Genomic DNA, 24,546 nt, shown 5'->3' with positions numbered 1-24,546 from the left:
TATGTTGTATTGCTGCTCCTGGTCAATGACCATCACTCTTGGACCACCATACCTGTTGGCTAGTGAATAGGGACTCCCAGCAGCATCCTCTGCCTATCCCCGACATACTTGTCCCTTGCCGCAGGACTTAGGTAAAGATAGGTGGTGAGCAGGTGTGCAGGTGCAAATGAAGGGAAAAACCTGCCGAGAGAAGCGATTAAAGTGATAGAGGTGCATGCTATCTCTCCCACCCCCACCCCCCACCCTCTATATTCCTGTGAGCATTGTTGGCTGCAGGTGCAGTAAATGTAGCGAAAATGTATTGGTGGTTGAATTCAATGATCAAGTGTGCAATTCCTCTTCAAATTTCAAGTTGATCAGATGAAAATTGACCATTTTAGAAATTTGGCCAATGTTGACCTTTTCACATTGAAGACCTCAATTATGAGTGGTTGATTTAGTGACCTGATATGCAAATCTTCTTCAAATTTCAAGTTAAGAGGATGAAAATTGACAATTTTGGAAATTTGGCTCATGTTGACCTTTTGGCCTATGTTGACCTCAAAAAGAATTGGTGGTTGAATTCAGTGACGTGATATGTAAACCCTGTTCAAATTTCAAGTTAATTGGATGAAAATCTTAGAAAATTTTTCGGATTTTGATTTTGAATCGGATGAAAATCTTCGGCCTCTTCCTTATGACCAACTCTACCGTTGGGTGAAGCTTTGTAAAGATCGGTTGAAAATTGTGACCTCCAGGCGATTGATTTAAACAGACAGACAGAATAATGCACAAGACCAACCAATGTACTTGAAAAATCTTCGATGTTGCAAGTAACAGACAAACGAACCAAATTGCAATACTGGTTAGGGCAGCAATTTGGCTGGAATTGGGCCAGGGTGCCGGCGATAACTCGCCTAGTCTTTGCAAAGGACACCGTGGGATCTTTAACATCCACTAATGAATTCCGAAAGACGGGACGCCCAGCTTAACGTCCATCCGAGTGACGTCACACACACATTGATGAATCACCCTGCCTGTGAAACACCAGGATGGCAGTTTATAGCTGGGACTAGATTCAAACCCAGGCTGGACAGCTTAGAGAGGAGTGTGATTTGCTGCAGTACCACGATATCTGTTTACATGTTGTTAAGCGGTGCCGAGCATTCCGTTCCGTTGGAGCGCTTGCTTGAGTGGTCTGAATAAAGCAAGCTGCTTGGCAAGAGACAGCAAGCCGCTTGCTAACGGAACGCACCTCTTGTTACGTCGCATCGTGCTCCAAGCGGTATGTATTGATACACCTATTATCTCGGCTTTTAATTTCCCCCTCTTACCCGCTTAAGCAGCCTGTCGGATACCTGGGTTACCGTTTTTTCACCTGAAATATGATTATGGAATGGGGGGCGCAGCTCGAATAACTGAAAATATAATTGAAGTTTTTGTGTGAGGTGAAAAAGTGGTATTAAAAATGAAACGGGATGGGTGGAAGAGAATGAGAAGAAACGTACGTTAAGACGAATCGGAATTAGGAAAACGAAAGAGAAAAATGATTCAAAAAGAAGAGGAAGAAACCTGTAGGGCGAAAGGTGAAGACGAGTGGCGTGAAGGGGATTTGAACGGCCTTGTCTATGTTTTGCACATCGTCCTTGTTCCGGTGCCTTCGGCCCCGGTGAGAGGATTGTTTCCCGCTTGTGAGTGTGTGTTCGGCTCTTTCTCTCTCTCATCGCAGTAAACGTACTTTGGCGACATGTATTCGGCGCTCGGTGTTCTTGCCATGCAATGGAGCTTTTTGGATAGGTGTCCGCTATTCTTCTCCCTGTCGGTCTCGGTACCTGTTATTACAATTAATGACCTTTGAGGACGATGTTTACCCGTGTCGGGTCAAATCGTTTAGGGGGAGGTTGAGAGGGAGAGGGAGAGGAGAGGGGGACGGGGTGCATTTGCTTGCTGCGGAGTTTGTTTTTGGCGGAAGGATTTGCGTGTGCAAAACGTCCAACTGGTATTGGTAACTTATGTGGGGAAAATATAACATATCCTTCTGTGGGTGCTTACCATCGCCAGTGGACAGCGTATTGTATTTAGATCCTTTGGTTGTCTGTCTGAGTCTCTGTCTGCACATAATCATGTGCTGACATTGACCACACATGCTACCTAGTGATAACTAGTATAGTATTAGTAGCCTAGTATTACATGTTGTGTTTTCTTCATCCAATTACCTCTGAGTCTATAAACTACGTCCTATTAGAATGCGAGTATATTTATAAAGTACGTACTATTAGTATTAGAATGTGTCTACAAACTACGTACCATTAGTATTAGAATGTATGTCTATAAAGTACGTACTATTACAATGTATGTCTATAAAGTATGTACTATTAGTATTAGAATGTATGTCTATAAAGTACGTACTATTACAATGTAAATATGTCTATAAAAGTACTATTGCGTGTATGGGGGCTAGGTAATGAAATACCGTAGTCGAGGTAGAATTGTATAGAGTGGCGTGCTCCGTATGCCGTGAAGCCACCTCAATGTATTTAAGTTAGGACCGGATGTCCGTGTAAGCGTTGTCTGTGTGTCTCCATGTGAGGGGAGGAGCTGTGCTAATTAGTTGTGGCCCATGGATACATTCCCAGTGTGTAATCGCCTCGGTGATTTTTCCCTTCGTTCTTATAAAGCACACTCGGCTAGCCATGCGACTGGCCCATGATTAAAATTACATAACCGCCGACGGTACCCAGACTTTACGACACCACCCAGCCCAAACTTCTCGATGGGTGCCAAGTGTGGCCGTGAGGCCACGCCCCAAAGGATGATTGGTTGGGAAGATTCGACGGCGCTCGGTGATTGGAGCGTGGGTGATATCAGGGAGAGCGTTTGAGACAGTCGGAGCAAAAAGGGAAAGCACCGCCATTATTCAGGCTCTCTTGGTTCAGGCTCAGGGTACGAGCAGTCGCATTCTCTCTCTCTCTCTCTGTTCCTCGTGCGGTAAAAGGCGGTGGCATTCGCATTCACTCTCTCTGTTCCGGGCGTTGGCGAAGACGGACGCATCCCTCTCTCTCTCTCTCTCTCTCTCTCTCTCTCTCTCTCTCTCTCTCTCTCTCTTGGTGTTGGCTCGTGACAACTGCGCTTCATGTCGTGCGCGCCTGTGAAGTTTGGGACGGTCGGAGCTTGGTGCAGCTGAATGAGAAGGACCCGACTGCGCCATTGCGTGTTTTCCCACGCCGGGACGCAGGACCTGTGACGGCCCCAAACCATCGTGGAGACCGGAGCTGAGTACCAGCCAACGCACCACACCACATTTATTTTTACTTTCGTTTTCCCCTTGTGTTGTAATTGTGTCTGATGGAGATCCTCATTTAGGAATCAGATTTTACTGCACATTCCTTTTGTTATCCTGGCATTTATTCTCATTAAAGCCATTACTCATTGCCCCCTGCCCCCCCCCCCCCCCCCCTGTCTCGTGTCCGTCCGTGCAACTAAGACCAGGGAAGTCCATTTCCCTCGCATGCTGGAGAGATTACACCGCCATAGTTTTGGTTAAATGCCTCGGAGTTAAAGCTCATTTTGGTCATCTGTTAACCTGAGGTCTTCACTACAGTGTAGACGTGACAGTACGTACTATTAGAATGTAAATATGTCTATTTCCGATGGGAATGAGGAGGGTTAGGTTCCTGGACTATGAGAAAATATAGAGGAACATTGGTGGCAGCCAAACAACAATTGTTCTTTGTTCTTTTCACCTCACAATTTCATCCACCAAGTTTTGTCATCCATTCATAAGCTTCTATGAAGGTGGGCCTAGCTTATTTTTCACGTCTGTCTGTTTGTTTGTCTGTGAGCCTGATATTTGAAAAAGTTGTGGACGGATTTGAATGAAACCTGGTGGGCATGTTGGGTGTGTGACGAGGAAGAGGTGATTCAATTATTTTGAAGAGCCGGATGCGGATCCGAGAATTTTTTAAGTGACCTTTCACCACTGAGTGACGTGGCTAAAAGCAATATACAGGGTGTCCAAAAGGTCTGCAATCCTCGGGGAAATCTTTTTTATTTATTTGTTTTCTTTTTTTCAGATTAATATTGACCCATGGGTTTAAATTTAGAGGAGCGAATTGGGATTATCCTTCTCTATGGCCAGGAAGGATGGTCCCAAAGAAGAGTGGCTGTGGAGTTCAACGCAAGATATCCGGAAAGAAGACCAATTACCCAAAGCGTGATATGCAAGAAGAAAAGAACCACCTTTAAAGGCCCCTATTCCCCGCAGAGCAGGGGTTGGCCTTTTTCGGGCACCGTGGTCCACTTTTTGGGGCAATCTTTTATGGCCGAATGCCCCTCCTGCCGCCAACCCTGTTAGTTGCCTCTTGCGACACAGGGAATTACCAATGAACTGGTACTCAATTTGCCGACCTCGGAAGGATGACAGGCTGAGTCGACCCCCTTGGTGTTAATTCAGCAATCAACCGGGATTGGAACCCAGGATCCCAAGCCGGTACCCTAACTGCTAAGCCAACACCAGGCTCGAAAGCGTGATATGCAAGCTTGCCCGCAAATTTGAAGAAACGGGATCTGTGATGGACAAGCTTTGGTCTGGCCGACCTCACACAGCTGAGATACTGCAGCATCTGACAGAGGATCATCCGGACCATAGAGTGGAAATGTGCCAATGGTTCTTGACCAAGATTGAGGAAAACGAACACTTTTTATGTGGCGTATTGTTTTTAGATGAAGCGAACTTTTATGTGAATGGCAAGGTAAATAAGCAAAACCACAGGTAATGGTCCATTGAAAACCCTCACTGGTTTTCCCCAACCAAAATTCGAGGGGCCGGAAAGCTGATGGTCTGGTGCGGATTATGGGACATGCATGTGATCAGTCGAATCTTTTTTCATGAATCGGTGACTGGTGAGCCTTATCTGGTATGTTACAGAATCGGATGATACCAACATTTGATACGATTGGTTGTCGACCAGAATAGTTTATACAAGACGTCGCCCCTCCCCTCCCCATTACGCACTACCGGTTTGCAACTGGTTGAACATGTTTCCTAACAGATGGATAGGAAGGAGAGGATCAATTGAATGGGCTCTGAGATCTCCTGACCTGAATCCTCTCGATTTTTCTTTCTGGGGCTACCTCAAGGAAAAGGTTTATTCTGACAAAATCCAAACCCTGAAACAAACATCAGCAAGAGCGAATTACTGTCACCTGTCAATATGCTGATGATCCTCTTATGCTCCTTTGAATACAGAGAAGCATGGTACTTCGGCTGCAAAGGTGCTTGGAGGTCGATGGGAAGCGTGTTGCGCATTTTCTTTGAAAAGAAATTTTTCCTATGATTCCAGACTTTTCGGACACCCTGTATTTTTTTTTTTTGTATACAAGATCGAGGCTCGTGTAAGAGCTAACATTAATCACAAAAAAAAACGGACACATAAAACGTATAATAAAGGGAGCGGGACACAAGATGGGGAGAGAGAGAGAGCGAAGCACACAAGTAGAGAACAGGGACATTGTGAGATCTGTGGGAGGGAGATGGCTTTGGGGTGGGGTGGGAGGGGGGGGGGGGAGAAGGAGGCATGGGAAGGGGGGTGGGGTGGGAGGGGGGGGGGGAGAAGGAGGCATGGGAAGGGGGGGTGGGGTGGGAGGGGGGGGGGGGAGAAGGAGGCATGGGAAGGGGGGGTGGGGTGGGAGAGGCATAAAACACATGGACATTCCTAGAACTTCCAGGAAAGAAGTCGGTATTTCAAAAAAGTGGATCTGGGGTGAATTAACGGGGGTAGAAAAGATCAAGGATTTGGATGGGGGAAGACAAGATATTGTGGTGAACAGCTGTTTTAAAGACCAGGAGGGAGGAGTGGGATTGAAGAGAGTGAGGGAGTTTGTTCCACAGGTGGGAGAAAAGAGGAATAAAAGAGTGAAGGTGAGCAGAGAATCTTGATTTTGGCAGTTTCACCAGAAGAGGGGTGCTGGCAGATGTTGTGCGACCTGTAGGAATATTTGGGGGACAAAGCACAGACAGAGCTGGGGGAGCTAGGCCGGAGAGGAGTCAGTAGAAGACAGAAAGACCGCCGACCTGCCTACAGTGAGTGAGTGAAAGGCCCTTAGAGTTAGCTTCATCGCGGGAGATTCCAATGATTCTGAAAGCTTTGATTACAACAAGCTGAGCTAGGTGTGAGACAGGAGCACCAGCCCAGAAGGGAGAGCAGTATTCCATTGAGCTGCGGATGATAGCCTTGTAATTGTATGTTGTGAGTAGCTCAGGTGTGCCAAGGAAGGGCTTTGCATGGCGGAGGATGCCCAGTCGGCGACTCGCTTTGGAGGCCTGCTTGGAAATGTGGTTTTCCCAGGAAAGATCATGGCAGATAGTGAGACCCAAAAGCTTGAGTGATAGAACTTCTTGGAGAGGATTGTTGAGAAAGTAGATGGGAGGGTTGTCCAGTCGGTCTTTTCGGAGAGACATGGTGAGAGTGTGAGATTTGTCAGGATTGAAAGACTTGTCCCACTTGTTTGACCAGTCTGTGATTTTGTCCAGGTCTGCAGAGTGAGAAGGCTTCAGACTGCCGATCTGAGGGATGAGGTATGGAGCAGCAGAGAGTGGAGTCATCAGCAAAGAGATAGAGAGGATTTTCCAGAGTCGGAGAGATCATTGATGAAGACCAGAAAAAGCGCAGGGCCCACAACACTGTCTTGGGGAACTCCAGCCTGAACAGGAAGGGGAGATAAGAGAAATCTATTCAGGGCCACACTTTGACTACGACCAGAGAGGAAGTCCGCAAGCCATGCATGGAGATTTCCATGGATACCAAAGGAGGAGAGTTTGGTGAGCAGAGCGGGGTGCCAGACCGTATCGAAGGCACATATATCAAGGGAGATGGCTCTGATTTCCTGTTTGGCATTGAGGACCTCCATCCATTGTTGAGACAGCAGAAGCAGCATGTCCAGAGTAGAGTGACCTGGTCTGAAACCAAATTGATGATCAGAGATCAAGCCATTGGAGAAAAGGAAGGATCTGATATCCGAAGCAATGATGGATTCAATGACTTTGCTGCTAATTGGGAGCAGGCTGATTGGTCTGTAGTTGCAAGGATCTGTTTTTGCACCTTTTTTGGGTAAAGCGGTAATGTTGGCTGATTTCCAAGCAGATGGAAGATGACCTTGAGCAAACGAGAGGGTCAAGCGAACAGGGAGAGGGTTTGAACGAGCAGCTGAGAAGGATTTTAGGACCCGTGGGCTGATGCCGTCTGGTCCAGTTTAGTCAGGGCCCTTAGGGATATTTTGGTTCAAATTCTTCCAAAAGCATCAAATTTGGCGCAGATGTTGCCCATGCCATACTCTCTCGATTTTTGACGGGCGCCAAGGGCGTTATGATCCGGGGACCATACCGGTCCATCCCGCCATGTCACCTGACCTATGACGTCATAATTAGGATATGCATCCAATCACATGGCGTACTATAAGTGGTCAAAGTTCAAAATGAATCGATCGAAAAATGAAGGCAGGGATCCATTTTTAAGGTTTTCATAAAATCCAATATGGCCGCCAGGTCACATGACCTATGACGTCATATTTATGACATGTATACAATCATGTATACATGAACCCGGATCATGATCGCACAAAAATTAAACACAAGGATATTGCATACAGTTCATAAAACATCAAAATCCATACCTTTGTAATTGGACTGATGAACTGCATATGCCTGAAAATTAGGAAATAGACATGTAAATATTTCCTCTAATTGTCAAAAATAAGGTCAGAGTTCGATTACCCAACCCAGAAACATAAAATGGTGAACCTCGCGTAAATCTTGACAAAAAAAACCTCAAAAACCGACATGTTTGACTCAAAAATGACCTTTAAGATGACCTTGAGGGTTGACCTTGACCTCGAATCATCAAAATAACATCATAATTGGATTCCTCGACCTCGAAAACCCCTGAAAAGTGGTATCATACATGATTCCAACCATTTTGGTTATTTAACTGATTTTCCTCTAATCCGGGTGGCGGCCATTTAGTATTTCGCCAATATGGGGCCCCCCGGGGGGGGGGGGGGGCGCCCGTCTTGGCGCCTGTCAAAAATCGAAAGAGTATGGCATGGGCAACATCTGGGCCAAATTTGGTGCTTTTGGAAGAATTTGAACCAAACGGCCCCAAAATATCCCTAAGGGCCCTGACTAGTTGCAGAATCGGAGTCTCGGATTGACAGAAACTTCTCCACCTTCTCAGGAGAGGACAGAGTCGAGGAGCAGCTGGGTACAACTGGGTATGGTGGGTACAGAGAGAGACGGTGTTGGGACACAAGATTTTGAGGCAAACACAGAGTTGAGGCATTCAGCTTTTTCACGTACGGAGTCAGCTGTGTAGTTGTTTGAGGTAAGGGAGGGGATGGAGGGGCATACAAACACCAGAAACAGATTTGACCAGACACCACCAGGATTTGGAAGAGGGAGACAGGTTTGAGAGTTCAGTCTTGAGAGTAGAGAGCTATTGTTTCCTGGCTCTCCTGAGGGTAGACACACACTTGTTCCACACACTTGTTTGTTTTCTGGGGCTACCTCAAGGAAAAAGTTTATTTTGAAAATATCCAAACCCTGAAGTATCTTCAAGAGCGAATTACTGTCACCTGTCAATATGTTGATCCTCTTATGCTCCTTCGAATATAGAGAAACATGGTACTTTGTCTGCAAAGGTGCCTGGAAGTCGATGGGAACCATGTTGAGCATATTCTTTGAAAAAATTTTTTTCCTATGATTCCAGACCTTTCGGACACCCTGTATAACATATCTCAAAGAGTTATGGGTGGATTTGGACGAAACGTGGTGGATGGTGTTGCAGCAATTTTTGTTGCTTCAGGGTTTGAACAAATTTGATGTCCAGCCAATTCAATTGATTACAAATATTTATTATTCGGGCAGATTACACTCAAGGATATCAAATAATCACGATCCAATAACAGCATACACTTATACCAGAGATACAACGAGAAGTACACAGCACAATATCTGCCATGATCTTTCTTGGGAAAACCACATTTCCAAGCTGGCCTCCAAAGCCAGTCACCGACTGGGCATCCTCCGTCGTGCGAAGTCCTTCCTTGGCACACCTGAGCTCCTCACCACATACAAGGCTTTCATCCGCAGCTCAATGGAATACTGTTCCCCCCTCTGGGCTGGTGCTCCTGCCTCACACCTTGCTCGGCTTCACGCTGTTGAGGCCAAAGCTTTCAGAATCGTTAGAATCTCCTGCGATGTAGTCAACTCCGAGGGCCTTTCACTCACTCACCGCAGGCAGGTTGGTGGTCTTTCTGTCTTCTACCGACTCCTCTCCGGCCTTGCTCCCCCAGCTCTCTCTGTGCTCTGTCCCCCCAATATTCCTTCAGGTCGCACAAGATCTGCCTGCAACCCTCTTATGGTTAAACTGCCAAAGTCTAGGCTCTCTGCTCACCTTCACTCTTTCATTCCCCTTTTCTCCCGCCTCTGGAACAAACTCCCCCACTCCCTTCAATCCCACTCCTCCCTCCAGGTCTTTAAAACAGTTGTTCACCACCATCTCTTATCTTCCCCCATCGAAATCCTTGATCTTTTCTACCCCCGGTAATTCACCCCAGAGTCCTTGCAGTGTTCATATGTTTTAATCCTCTCCCACCTCCACCCAAGTCCTCCCCCTCCCACATTTCTCCCGTTGTCCCTGCTCTCAAATGTTGTGTTTGTGTCCTTCCCCCTTTCTCCCCATCTTGTCTGCCGCTCCCCTTGTTTTTTGTGTTTTGTGTGTCGGTTTGTCTTTTTGTGTGATTAATGTTAGCTTTCACGAGCCTCGATCTTGTATACAAAAAAAAAAAAAAAAAAAAAAAACGTCTTCAGTGAATCTGCTCCTTTGGCAGAGTCAACACTGGGTTTTTATAGGATTCACAGACTCAGACTAAATCATGAGGTGTTTTACAGCAGCGCCATTACCACGTCTGGTCTTCAACTCACCATAAGCCCCAAAAGATAACAAGCTAGGAGATATGCATTCACATATGGTGTTGGCTAGAAAAGGAATTTGCTTCGCTCTGAGAAACGGATTCGTTCACAGATATCAAAGACATAGTGTTCCCATGCAAACCTTGGTCTCCTTTTTGGCCTATTAAACCTCAAAAGATAGGGTAAGATGTATACTTCACAGTCATTGAATATATGATTATGCACGTATTAAATCAATTATAATAAGTGTGCTAATGATTTGAACAATCAATCTGGAAGGTGTCAATATTCTCTTAAGTATTAATTTTGAGATTCAGCGGGAGATAACTCTCCTAAACTGAACAAAGAAAAAGTGAGTCATCTTGATGATGGAAGTGACCTTCCACAATGGGTTGGGAGTGTGTCAAGGATTAATCATTTTGATTTTGGAGAAGATCCGAATCCGGATCCAGACGCGAGTTTTCTAATTTTTAAAAAGTGATTCTTTCTCATTGAGAGATGGGGACAAAAAGGATATATAGCAGGATATTTCAAAAAGTTGTGGACAGGTTATGACATAACTAAGTGGATGAGTTGGGTAGGTGACAAGAACAAGCGGATTAAATTTTGGTTCATGTCCGAATGCAGATCTACGTAGTGTGTTCAAAAAGTATCCGACCTTTATTTTTCGTGCGTAAAAAAAAGAAGCTAGGGAGGCGTTGATTGGTGCACGTATGTAGGCGATCCTAATGCACACGCGTGAATTTTTTCCCACCTGCAGACGCTGTCATTCGACGGCAGACCACCGATGAGTGAGGACATGTAAGTGAGCGCCGTCGGATTTTCGTTTTTGACAAAATGACGGAAAAACTTGAACAACGCTACTGCATCAAATTTTGTGTTTATTGGCCTCGGGGATGTTGGATGCTTCCATTGTGATGACTGCAACTTGGTTTCTGGGTCGTACCCATAAACCCAGGACTCATCGCCAGTGATCACTGTGTTGAGGAAGCTGGGATCGCTGTTCACAGTCTCCAGCATGTCCTGTGCGATCTCCAAACGGAGTTGCTTCTGCTCAATCGTTAGCAGCTTTGGTACGAACTTCGCTGAGATTCTCCTGAAGCCCAAATCCTCCTTCATAATGGAATGAACGGTGTTGAATCTTGCGGATCGTTTCCACTTGGGAATCGCCAAGCTTTACACAAAATTTGATGCAGTAGCGTTGTTCAAGTCTTTCCGTCATTTTGTCAAAAACGAAAATCCGACGGCACTCACTTACATGTCCTCACTCATCGGTGGTCTGCCGTCGAATGACAGCGTCTGCAGGTGGGAAAAAATTCACGCGTGTGCATTAGGATCGCCTACATACGTGCACCAATCAACGCCTCCCTAGCTTCTTTTTTTTTACGCACGAAAAATAAAGGTCGGATACTTTTTGAACACAGTAGTATATATATATCTACAGTCACGTGAAAAAGTAAGTACACCCCATGTAAAGTTTTGACCTTTTCAACATAATTCAACATACAGCTATTTGATCTTCATTTCAACAATATTAATAGATAAAGGTGATATAATATAACAAATATCATGAAACATTTACATTTTGTAGTCCATTGTATAATTTGAATAAACATAAATGCAAATTTTGCATGTGGAAAAAGTAAGTACACCCCTACATTTATCACTTCTTCAAATACCTAAAATTAGAATCAGGTGCACCAGCTCAGGTGCAAATGATTAGAATATCGTTAGAGAGGATTTTGGAGGAACCTGTCTTATTTAAACCTCAGACATTTAGTTTGGTTTGCTCTTTGTTGTTGAAGTGTGCGGCGTCACCATGCCTAGATCAAAAGAGCTCTCTGAGGCCTTCAGAAAGAAGGTTATAGATGCCTACGAGTCTGGGAAGGGATTTAAAAAGATCTCCAAGCAATTTGAAATCAATCATTCGACTGTCCGGAAGATCATCTACAAGTGGAGAAGATTCCAAGCAACTGCCAACTTGTTCAGGCCAGGCCGCCCCAGCAAGTTCAGCCCGAGAGCAGACCGCAAGATGCTAAAAGAAGTCTCTAAGAACCCCAGAATGTCATCACGGGACCTACAGGTAGCTCTTGCCACTGTTGATGTCAAAGTGCATGAGTCTACCATTAGAAAGAGGCTGCACAAATTTGATCTACATGGGAGGTGTGCCAGGAGGAAACCTTTGCTGTCCAGAAAGAACATCAGGGCAAGACTAAAGTTTGCCAATGAACACCGAGGCAAAGACCAGCACTTCTGGAACAATGTGCTCTGGACAGATGAGTCAAAGGTAGAGCGATTTGGCCACAGTACCAGAAGACATGTTTGGCAAAAATCAAAGACAGCATTTGACCACAAGAACCTGATACCAACTGTAAAGGATGATGGTGGAAATATTATGGTTTGGGGCAGCTTTGCTGCATCAGGGCCTGGGCAGCTCACAATCATAGAATCCACTATGAATTCTTCATTGTACCAGAGGGTGCTTCAGGATAATGTGTGGGCATCTGTCGGAAAGTTGAAGCTCAACCAAAGGTGGACCTTGCAACATGACAATGACCCTAAACATTCCAGTAAATCCACCAAGGAATGGCTGAAAAGAAAGAAATGGAGGGTTCAGGAATGGCCAGGTCAAAGCCTGGATCGAAATCCCATCGAGATGTTGTGGGGGGATTTGAAACGAGCTGTGCATGCAAGAAACCCCTCAAACATCGCACAGCTGAAAGAATTCTGCATGGAGGCGGAGGCAAAAATTTCTCCCAGTCGATGTCAGAGATTGGTAGACAGTTATAAGAAATGCCGACTTGAGGTTGTTGTCCTGTGAGCCACCTGTACGCAAGCTGTTGACTCTAAGAAACTTGTCTTCTGATTCTGTTGTGGCTTTGGGTCTGCCAGACCTTTTCGTGTCAGAGTTTCCTCCAGTTTCCAAGTGCCTTTTGATGGTGTAGGAAACCCAGTGCCTTTTGATGGTGTAGGAAAGTGTACTCACTGACACCTTGGCTTTCTTTGCAATTTCTCCAAAGGAAAGACCTACACTTTTAAGGGTTATAATGGTCTGCCTGTCTTCCTTTGTTAATTGCCTTTTTCTCGCCATTATTATAGCAATATACTACTTCCTGCAGTGCAATATTGTCCAAATAATGCTTCAGAGGGTGTAATAACAGTCTGTTCCAATACTGCTTTTATACTGACAGGGGGTTTGTAATCAAGTAATCAGCAGAGGTTGGGACACCTGTATGAATTGTTTGCATCAACTTTCAATGCTTAATTTACTTATGTTGCTGCAGAACAGCTGTAAGTTGTTAACCCATTACTTGTTCCCTGAAGAAGACCTTTTTTTTGCAATAAAACTGTGCAATTTACATTATTTCCCCGTTTTTGCTAACATAAACTTTTTTTTAAACCTCAAGCAGTTTACTGCTTAACTTTGTACCATTTCAGGTTATTACCTTCGCAAAAGCGGAAGGTTATGTTTTGATCGCTGTGTATTTATTTGTATGTCTGTGTGTGTGTGTGTGTGTATGTTATTCGCATAACTCAAAAAGTATTCAACCGAATTGCATGAAATTTGGTGGGATGATTGGTTATTATACGGGACACATTTGATTAGATTTTGGGAGCAATCGGGTCAAAGGTCAGGGGGGTCACGACCTTGCAAAATGTGCGTTTTTTGTCATAACTCGGTCAATTCTTATCCGATTTGCATGAAATCAGCACCAAACTGTTCACTGTTCTGTTCCCTACACTCCCATGCCAAGTACAGAACAGTAGCTGCGGCGAAGGTATGCGCTCTACCGAGTGCCCGTTCTAGTTCACTGGACTTGAATTGCTTAAATTTCAATAAAAACTCGAAAAATTGAGGTGTTCTACAACTTTTGACCGGTAGTATATGTGTGTATATAATCTCTTTTTGTTTTCTCTTTTCCAACCTGAACCCTAACAGACCTTTTGTGGTGGCGAATCCATCCTGCCATGGTGCCATTCGGTTTTTGTGGCTGCTTTCCCATTCCGGCATCACCCGATTAGCCTGCCCTTGTTGGAAGCATGTCAGCAGCACTATGGGTGACCTTGCTAATATTGCAGGGTCACGGATCAACGTTGGGTGGAATCCTATGCGAGGGACTTCACAAATTATGAGAATGACAACATCACAACTGGATGAGGGAAAGGGGGCCAGGGAGATACATGGTCAGAATGAGAGAGATGATGAAAGCATCAAGGCTTTGATGAATACGGTGGCCGAGTTCTGGACACGCGGAAGGAGCAAAGACGAGTTGTGGACCGAGGCCCAGGCTGAGTACAAGGAGCGTGCCATCCCACTGAACTTCCAAGAGCTTACACAGCTGATTGAAAAGGTTTTGTAATGCCATTTAATGTATTGTCGTGTGACTACCCTTGGTTGGTGAACACCGCAGGGTAACACGGATGACCAAAACGAGCTTAATACTCCGAGGCGTTCAGTCAAAAATATAGCGGAGGATACGTGTGGGGGCAAGTTGGGGGGGGGGGGGGAACCGGAGCGCTTACCTGAACGGCTTCCACCCGACGTCTTCACCCTGGATAAAGTAACTCGGACAACACGGATTTAAAATGTACAAAAATAAACAGGTTTATTAAAGAAAATGCCGGTAACAAAGAAACGCACGATAAAACTAAACTCCTAAATTAAGGGACCCTCCATACAGACTCAGTACACAGACAAAGAGAAATATAATGATATAAAAAATAAAATGTGTTATCTATGGCACTTAGCGCAACTCGACTGGTGCATCTCGCGAGGAATCGTCAACGATCGTCTCAGGCCTTGGCAGGGGAATGCGCTCGCTCTTCCGCATAGCACGTGGGCGGAAAAACCAGGCTTCGCTTTGCGTCTCGCTTGCTTCTGGCTCCATGCGTGACGCGAATGGGAGTTGCCGCGCAGCTCGTCATTCTTGTTTGGGGAAAACGCAGCTCTCCTTTCCGCCTCTTCACGACCACTGGTAAGATCTCGGAACATGGCCGCCCGCGATGAATCCTCCTCATGTAAGATAGCAAAATGCAACTGTCCACTATGGATGCAGAAAGAGAAGGCGCAAGAGCAAGAAGGAACGTCGACACACGACTGTCCACTATCGCATCCAGAATCGAGAGAGATAAATGCCTACTGCACGCGATCAAAACCAGAAGCAAAAAGAGGAAATGTCTGCCAGCGCGTTCCTTTATCGTTAAGGCTTTGACGTCATTTGTCCTTCTTTCACCAATCAGCGAGTTGCTTCTTACTCGTCATTGTGTCAATCAAAATCCCTGCCGAATCACCGCTCTTTGGGCATGTCTCCACGGAGCTGACTGTCCTGCGCGATTCCCAAGTCGGGGTAATCGGCGGTAGTGCTTCATGCCTGGCTTCCGGTTAGCTTTTTAATTAGTGAGCTTAATTAGGAGGTTGATTGCGTGGCTTGGCTATGTGTCCAGTGCGGTGTCATAAGGAACAGAGGAATAAATTAGAGGCAACGACATACAGGGGATAAATTTACCCATAATCCCTGAGCTAATTAACACAAGAGCCACCCTCCATATGGCCACACGTAACACTTGATTCGAACACCCAGAGCTGACTTATTTACATCAAGACGGCTACATGACATTCGGAGCATATTACCTACACATTCTACCTGCACTAAAGTAATCCCTGCCTACCCCCTACAAACGTAACAGTATTATTCCAGACCACGGTGTAGCGTAACAATATAGCACAGCTTCTTATGTGGGTGCATAATTGCAGTGCTCGTTTCTCACAACCAATATTGTCTTTGACTGCAAGGGAGGGCGGTGGATAAGGACTGCGGTGTTAGTAAAAGGGTCCATGATGTTTAAACCCATTTATTTTTCTTCTGAATATAAGAATAGCGCATCCTGCTTAAATTCAACAATAACACCTTTATTTAACATTTTCTCCAGGAATTGGGTCCACATATGGCCATTCATCAGTTCATGTTCCCTCCCCTTGACGTTTTTCACATTTTGTTATTGCAGCCTGAATTAAAAATGGATTAAATTGAGATTTTTTTTTATCACTGATCTACACATGGTGGATTTTAAATTTTTTTTATAGAATTTTTCAAAAATAATTAAAAATGAAATAAATTAATATGAAATGTACGTAAGTATTCAACCCCCTGAGTCAATACTTTGTAGAAGCGCCTTTGGCAGCGATTAAAGCATCTAGTCTTCTTGGGTATGTTTTTATCAGCTTTGCACATCTGGATTTGGGGAGTTTCTCCCATTCTTCCTTGCAGATTTGCACAAGCTCTCAAGTTGGATGGGGAGCGTCGGTGAACTGGAATCTTCAAGTCTTTCCATAGATTCTCAATGGAACAGTCATTCAGTTCTTGGCCACCTCCCTGGCCAAGGTCCTTCTTGCCCAGTTGCTCAGTTTGGGCAGACAGCCATCTCAAAGGAGATTTTGGGTTGTTCCTTATTCTTTCCATTCCCTAAGGATGGAGCTCACTGTGCCCTTGGGAACCTTCAACACTCTATAAGTTGTTTTATACCCTTCCCCAGATCTACAGTCATGTGAAAAAGTAAGTACACCCCATGTAAAGTTTTGACTTTTTCAACATATTTCAACATACAGCTATTTGATCTTCATTTCAACAATATTTATAGATAAAGATGATATAATATAACCAATATCATGAAACATTTACATTTTGTAGTCCATTGTATAATTTAAATAAACATAAATGCAAATTTTGCATGTGGAAAAAGTAAGTACACCCCGACATTTATCACTACTTCAAATACCTAAAATTAGAATCAGGTGCACCAGCTCAGGTGCAAATGATTAGAACATCGTTAGAGAGGATCTTGGAGGAACCAGTCTTATTTAAACCTCAGACATTTCGTTTGGTTTGTTCATTGTTCTTGAAGTGTGTGGCGTCACCATGCCTAGATCAAAAGAGCTCTCTGAGGCATTCAGAAAGAAGGTTATAGATGCCTTTGAGTCTGGGAAGGGATTTAAAAAGATCTCCAAACAATTTAAATCAATCATTCGACTGTCCGGAAGATCATCTACAAGTGGAGAAGATTCCAAACAACTGCCAACTTGTTCAGGCCAGGCCACCCCAGCAAGTTCAGCCCGAGAGCAGACCGCAAGATGCTAAAAGAAGTCTCTAAGAACCCCAGAATGTCATCACGGGACCTACAGGTAGCTCTTGCCACTGTTGATGTCAAAGTGCACGAGTCTACCATTAGAAAGAGGCTGCACAAATTTGATCTACATGGGAGGTGTGCCAGGAGGAAACCTTTGCTGTCCAGAAAGAACATCAGGGCAAGACTAAAGTTTGCCAATGAACACCTTGGCAAAGACCAGTACTTCTGGAACAATGTGCTCTGGATAGATGAGTCAAAGGTAGAGCTATTTGGCCACAGTACCAGAAGACATGTTTGGCGAAAACCAAAGACAGCATTTGACCACAGGAACCTGATACCAACTGTAAAGCATGGTGGTGGAAATATTATGGTTTGGGGCAGGTTTGCTGCATCGGGGCCTGGGCAGCTCACCATCATAGAATCCACTATGAATTCTTCATTGTACCAGAGGGTGCTTGAGGATAATGTGAGGCCATCTGTTGGAAAGTTGAAGCTCAACCGAAGGTGGACCTTGCAACATGACAATGACCCTAAACATACCAGTAAATCCACCAAGGAATGGCTGAAAAGAAAGAAATGGAGGGTTCTGGAATGGCCAAGTCAAAGCCCGGATCCAAATACCATCGAGATATTGTGGGGGGATTTGAAACGAGCTGTGCATGCAAGAAACCCCTCAAACATCGCACAGCTGAAAGAATTCTGCATGGAGGAGTGGGCAAAAATTTCTCCCAGTCGATGTCAGAGATTGGTAGACAGTTATAAGAAACGCCTACTTGAGGTTGTTTCTGCCAAAGGGGGCAATACCACCTATTAGAGCCAAGGGTGTACTTACGTTTTCCACATGCGAAATTTGCATTTATGTTTATTTAAATTATACAATGGACTACAAAATGTAAATGTTTCATGATATTTGTTATATTATATCACCTTTATCTATCAATATTGTTGAAATGAAGATCAAATAGCTGTATGTTGAAATATGTTGAAAAAGTCAAAACTTTACATGGGGTGTACTTACTTTTTCACGTGACTGTATATCTCCTCACAATTCTATCTCGGAGTTCTACGGACAATTCCTTGGATTAAAATGTGGAGTTTCTGCTCTGACAGGTGCTGTCAACTGTGGGACCTTATATAGAAAGGTGTGTTTCTTTCTAAATCATATCCAATGAATTGAATTGGCCACAGGTGGACTTCAATCTAGTTGCATAGACATCTCAAGAATGATCAAAGGAAATTGGATGCACCTGAGCTCAATTTGGTGTGTCATGTCTAATGTGTTGAATACTCATTGACTCGAGACATTTCACCTTTTCATTTGTAATAAAAATAATGAAAACTGGAATGGCAATCAGTAGAGAGCATACCTCTGCCTGGTTGGCCATATCGCTCAATGGTGGAGAATCACTTTTAAAATTCTACTAGCTGGATCCGGATCTTCACCAGAATTGAATAGATTCTTCCTTGTCACACAAACAACCGGTCCAACAAGTTTCGTCCAAATCCATCCATAACTTTTTGAGATATCCTGCTATGTATCGTTTTTGGCCCTATCTCCCAGTGGTGAAGAATCACTTTAAAAATTCTAGTAGCCGGATCCGAATCCGGATCTTCACCAAAATCTAAACATTTCGTCCTCGTCACATTCGCTACATCTCTGCCAAATTTCGTCCGAATCGGTCCACAACTTTTTAAGATATCTTGTTCACAAATGGACAGGGGTGAAAACATAAACTCCATCCACCTTTGGTGGCGGAGGTAATAAAATTCCACTTTGACATTACGGGTTATTGTGTGGAGATCAGTGACAATTTTTTTTTTCCATCAATTTAAAATTCAGGCTGTAATAACAAAATGTGAAAAAGTCAAGGGGTTTGAATACCTTATGAAGGCACGGTATGGCACTCAGCTGGTAACCCGTTTTGTGATACCACTGTAAAGACTTGATCCGGGACTTGAACCTGCAGTTTGGCAGTACTTTGGCTCTGAATATGTCAAATTGTATGGAATCTCATCCTGATTGCACATGTGCACAGAGTAAGGAAATATTTTTACTCTGTCTCTGTGTGTCTGACCGGTGTGTACTCCGGTTTAGAATAGGTACACAATATCCCTGCGTGTCGTAAGGGGCGACTAAAAGGGTTGGCGTCAGGAAGGGCATCCGGCCATAAAAGCATTGCCTCAAAAAGGGAACCATGACAATTACGACTACATATGGGCAGGGTACAGCCCGAAACAGATCCTTGCAACTACAGACCAATCAGCCTGCTCCCAATTATCAGCAAAGTCATGGAATCCATCATTGCTTCGGATATGAAATCTTTCCTCTTCTCCAATGGCTTGATCTCTGATCATCAATTTGGTTTCAGACCAGGTCACTCTACTCTGGACATGCTGCTTCTGCTGTCTCAACAATGGATGGAGGTCCTCAATGCCAAACAGGAAATCAGAGCTGTCTCCCTTGACATATCAAGGGCCTTTGATACGGTCTGGCACCCAGCTCTGCTCACCAAACTCTCCTCCTATGGTATCCATGGAAATCTCCATGCATGGCTTGCGGACTTCCTCTCTGGTCGTAGTCAACGTGTGGCCCTGAATGGATTTCTCTCATCTCCCCTTCCTCTTCAGGCTGGAGTTCCCCAAGGAAGTGTGCTGGGCCCTGTGCTTTTTCTGGTCTTTATCAATGATCTCTCTGACTCTCTGGAAAATCCTCTCTATCTCTTTGCTGATGACTCCACTCTCTGCCGCTCCATTCCTCTTCCCTCAGATCGGCAGTCTGCAGCCTCCTCACTCTCTGAAGACCTGGACAAAATCACAGACTGGTCAAACAAGTGGAACATGTCTTTCAATCCTGCCAAATCTCACTCTCTTACTATGTCTCTCCGAAAAGATCGACTGGACAACCCTCCCATCTACTTTCTCAACAATCCTCTCCAAGAAGTTCTGTCACTCAAGCTTTTGGGTCTCACTATCTGCCATGATCTTTCTTGGGAAAACCACATTTCCAAGCTGGCCTCCAAAGCCAGTCGCCGACTGGGCACCCTCCGTCGTGCGAAGTCCTTCCTCGGCACACCTGAGCTCCTCACCACATACAAGGCTTTCATCCGCAGCTCAATGGAATACTGTTCTCCCCTATTGGCTGGTGCTCCTGCCTCACACCTGGCTCGGCTTCACGCTGTTGAATCCAAAGCTTTCAAAATCATTGGAATCTCCCGCGATGAAGCTATCTCTGAGGGCCTTTCACTCACTCACCGCAGGCAGGTAGGTGGTCTTTCTGTCTTCTACCGACTCCTCTCCGGCCTTGCTCCCCCAGCTCTCTCTGTGCTCTGTCCCCCAAATATTCCTACAGGTCGCACAAGATCTGCCAGCAACCCTCTGATGGTTAAACTGCCGAAATCTCGGCTCTCTGCTCACCTTCACTCTTTCATTCCTCTTTTCTCCCGCCTGTGGAACAAACTCCCACACTCCCTTCAATCCCTCTCCTCCCTCCAGGTCTTTAAAACAGCTGTTCACCACCATCTCTTATCTTCCCCCATCCATAACCTTGATCTTTTCTACCCCCACTAATTCACCCCAGATCCACCTTGTTTGAAATTCCAACTTATTTCCTGGAAATCCTGGCAGTGTCCATATGTTTATACCTCTCCCACCCCCCCCCCCTTCACATGCCTCCCCCCCTTCACATGCCTCCCCCCCTTCACATGCCTCCCCCCCTTCACATGCCTCTCCCCCAAAGCCCTCTCCCTCCCACAGATCTCTCGATGTCTCCATGTCTCTCGGTCCCTGCTCTCAAATGTTGTGTTTGTGTCCTTCCCCCTCTCTCCCCATCTTGTCTACCGCTCCCGATGTTATTTGTTTTATGTGTCTGTTTGTCTTTCTGTGTGATTAATGTTCGCTCTTTCACGAGCCTCGATCTTGTATACAAAAAAAAAAAAAAAAAAAAAAAAAAGTACCCCGTGGGGGACCTCACTCCCTCTCGTCAAAACTCAAGGTGGGGAACCCGATCGAAGCAAGGGTGGAAATCACTCCATTTATGACGACGAAACGTCTGATGCCCGACGTGGAGATCGGTTTCTGAGGTTTGGGACATGGAATGTAGGGACAATGACAGGGAGATCAGGAGAAGTGGTGGAAGTATTGGTCAGAAGAAGAGTGGACATATGTTGTGGGCAGGAAACGAGATGGAAGGGAAAGGTGTATGCTGCATGTGTGAGAAGTGTTATGATTTATGGGAGCGAGACATGGGTAATGAACGTAGAGCAGCAACGAAGGCTGGAAAGGGTGGAAATGCGAATGGTTCGGTGAATGTGCGGAGTATCGTTGAGAGAGAGAGGAAGACAAATGATGAATTGCGAAAGATGACAGGAATAGAGCCTGTGATTGATGCTGTAAAGAGAAACAGGTTGAGATGGTTTGGTCATGTGTTGAGGAAGGATGAAAGTAACTGTTTGAGAAGAGTGATGGAAATGAATGTAGAAGGAAGTAGAGGACGGGGAAGACCGAGAAAGATTTGGCTAAAAGTGGTGGAAGAAGAAATGAGGGCAAGGGGGTTAACAAGGAGAGATGCAGAAAATAGGGCAAAATGTAGAGGATTTTAATGGGGCCCGCAAGGCTAACCCCCGCTCTAGCAGGTAGTCAGGTTCACTATGTTTTTTCGTTCAAAATTTTTGGAGATTAGCAAAACTATACATTTTGGAATATTCAGAGCATGAGGAATCCAAAAATTAATGTTTGCATTTGCGTAGACACCTTTGCGAAAATGACACTCAGGACAGTGATGAAGATCTGTAAAAGCATATTCCTGAACGGTATAGACCTCGTAGATCCTGTGTGTAGGACTTGTAGTTCAATCTGATACTACCTATAACTTCCTATAACAACCTATAACTTCAAAGGACTTGCAATATCATGTATTATGTAATACAGTTATATCACAAATATAAAGACAATGGTTTTCAATTACCTGAGCCTGAGCTCCTGAGCTGAGCACTATTTTGAGGCCTTTATTGGATTCCTTGACCCAGAAAACATAGGGTTAGCATATTTAATTAAGTTTCTAGGTTGACTGGAAGCCGAGATAGCGCAAAATATGTATTTTATGGCGGCCATTTTGAAAATCCAAAATCTGTGTCTGTGCAAATGCCAACATTGATTTTCGGATTCTCCATGCTCTGATTATTCCAAAAATGTATAGGTTTGCTAATCTCCCAAAATTTTGAGCGAAATTATATTTGTTAACACAGTGAACCTGATTAAGGGAAAATGGCCTTAAAATGCCTGTTGTTGTTGTGTGTTGTGTTGTCTCTGTGTGTCTGGCAGTCAAACAAAATAGAAAATCATTCCAAACAGGAAACTTAATCTATATAACTAAGTTAACATGTTATTACAGTTGTACCTACCTGTTTGTTAAGTTAAAACAAACAGGTAGGTATAACTAAGTTAACATGTTAAATAAGATGGTGTAATGTAATGGATGGTGCGTCAATGGCAGTAAACATCCGAAAAAAGTTATTTTTTTCTACAGCCTTTAAAACCGTTATTTCATTGGATTATATATACTTGGACACTAGAACACAAATTGCTTTGTTTGCACTCCAAAAAACCACAGTTTTGCAATACTTGGACAAACTACAACACTCTTAACGTTGGGGAATATCGAGATTCAGACAAAATGGCAGCTAGGATGAAATATGCATTGTGTTCGGAAAAGCAAAGCAACAGTTTAAAAGACTTTTCCCATGACACCAACAGTTTAAAAGACTCTGAACCTGATATTTCTCATCCCACCCCTTCCCTCCTCCCCACCACAATTAACATTGTCTAAATATTGGAATTGAACTCGACAAAAACAATGAGGGCAGTATGGCATGTACTTTGCCTGAATTTATATAGTCATGGGTAGAGCAGCATAGCATATGGGATTTTAACTTGGGATTGAAATTTAAAGCAGAACAGGCAAATAGTAGAGTGCATGAGCTCAAAATCGTTCACTTTGTGATAAAAGCACAAAATTTGGTGGAGTTGTAGTTTAGGTCATACCTTTACATTTTAGCTACAGAGCCCCAATGAAAAATGATTTTGAAGCCCGCAACCCTCAACCCCCTAAAAACGTATCGATTTTTCCTAAAGAACACTAGCTTATGTGGTAAAATAACTATTTTTGCAAACTTTATTATTTTTAAGACAATTCTATACTGCATCCAGCCATATAGTATCACTCTGTATTGTATATTTTAAATATAGCATCATGTTTATGAGGATGGCACCCTTTTAATTTTGAAAAGGTGGCTTTGCGTCTGATATTGATCTGCTGAACATTGAGGGATACATTTTGAAATCATAGATATCTTGGAACAAAAAAAATAACTTGTGATGTTTTCAGTAAATTCATGTGTGAATGTATTTGCTTGTGAATCGAGTATGAAGGCCTCTGCCATGCATGGAATTATTTGTTTTATGTTTTAGGAATATTGTGTTATATTTGGGGTCAGAAGTGATCTTAATCCCAATGTAGAAACGTATACTATTAGCATTATTAACCTATCCATTTCTAAACTGATTTGGAATTTATTTTCAGATTATGCATGTAACTACCAAGCAAGGAAAGGAAGCAAAGGACGAAAGACATTAGTGCTTAGTGGTAGAGATCATTGCCATAGTCTCCATGTCAAATTTATGGCAACTTGTAAAACCGAAGGGACATAACCAGTCAGCTACTTCTGTGCAACAAACAGAATGGGTACTGTGTTTTCTGTGCCAGGAAGACCAAAAAGAACTTCAGCTGATGTCAAATCATAATCTTACTATAATTCACCAAATGTCTGTCCGTCTGTCCGTTCCCAGGTACCGCAAAAACGGCTGAACCGATCGCAACGATATTTTAGGTGGATAATCCTGGGACCCCCTGGAGTAAAATAGGCTATAATGTTTTTCCAATTTCAGCTTTGGTCTCCAGCATTTTCAGGTTTGGACTCCCACATAACGTTATTGTCCTGGGTACCGCAAAAACGGCTGCACCGATCTCCTGGAACCCCTGCAGTAAAATCCTACGATAATTCACCAAAATAACATGACATTAAAATTAAAAACGGCAGAACAGTATTTCATGAACATTTCATTGCAGAATTGAGGAAAATCCTGATGAGTTACGAACCTGCCGTGAATGCGGAAGTGGACAGATTACGGCAATGAGCTGGTTTGATAATATCCCAATACAACCGTCATTTAAAACAGTATTTTGTTAAAGTATCAATTGATGATTGGAATTGAGTGAATACAATTACGATTTTGAATTCGTAATTGTATTCACCCAACCATACGGAACTTCACATGAGGATTTAAATATTTGTTTATGTCACGAATGTTGTTAAAAGTTTATTTTTATATATTAATGCTACTTAGTTTGTGATTGGAGTTTGATGTTTGGAATGAAAAAAGAGATCTCGAGTTGAAGTGAATGACGGAATGCCGTGATG

At 43.9% G+C, this 24,546-nt stretch overlaps 1 protein-coding gene across 4 annotated transcripts in view; it reads left to right on the top strand.

The window, feature by feature from the left end:
* Positions 1 to 1,395: 1,395 nt before the first annotated feature.
* Positions 1,396 to 24,546, top strand: part of TMEM143 (transmembrane protein 143) — a 78,755-nt gene continuing 55,604 nt past the window's right edge. Inside the window, exons 1-2 of one of the 4 annotated variants that reach the window (XM_068113537.2) lie at positions 1,396 to 1,565; positions 13,887 to 14,298. In XM_068113537.2, the coding sequence (XP_067969638.2) occupies positions 14,002 to 14,298 (297 nt within the window). In that variant the 5' untranslated portion in view covers positions 1,396 to 1,565; positions 13,887 to 14,001. Of the gene's footprint in view, positions 1,671 to 1,882; positions 1,979 to 13,886; positions 14,299 to 24,546 lie in introns of those variants that run through there. The other 3 variants (XM_068113518.2, XM_068113528.2, XM_078773476.1) reach the window with 3 other exon arrangements.

The sequence above is a fragment of the Myxine glutinosa genome, chromosome 1 (genome assembly GCF_964187855.1).
Source record: "Myxine glutinosa chromosome 1, kmMyxGlut1.1, whole genome shotgun sequence".
NCBI lineage: Eukaryota > Metazoa > Chordata > Myxini > Myxiniformes > Myxinidae > Myxine > Myxine glutinosa.
Note: the sequence above shows the minus strand (reverse complement) of the source record. Positions and strands in the feature narration are given on the sequence as shown.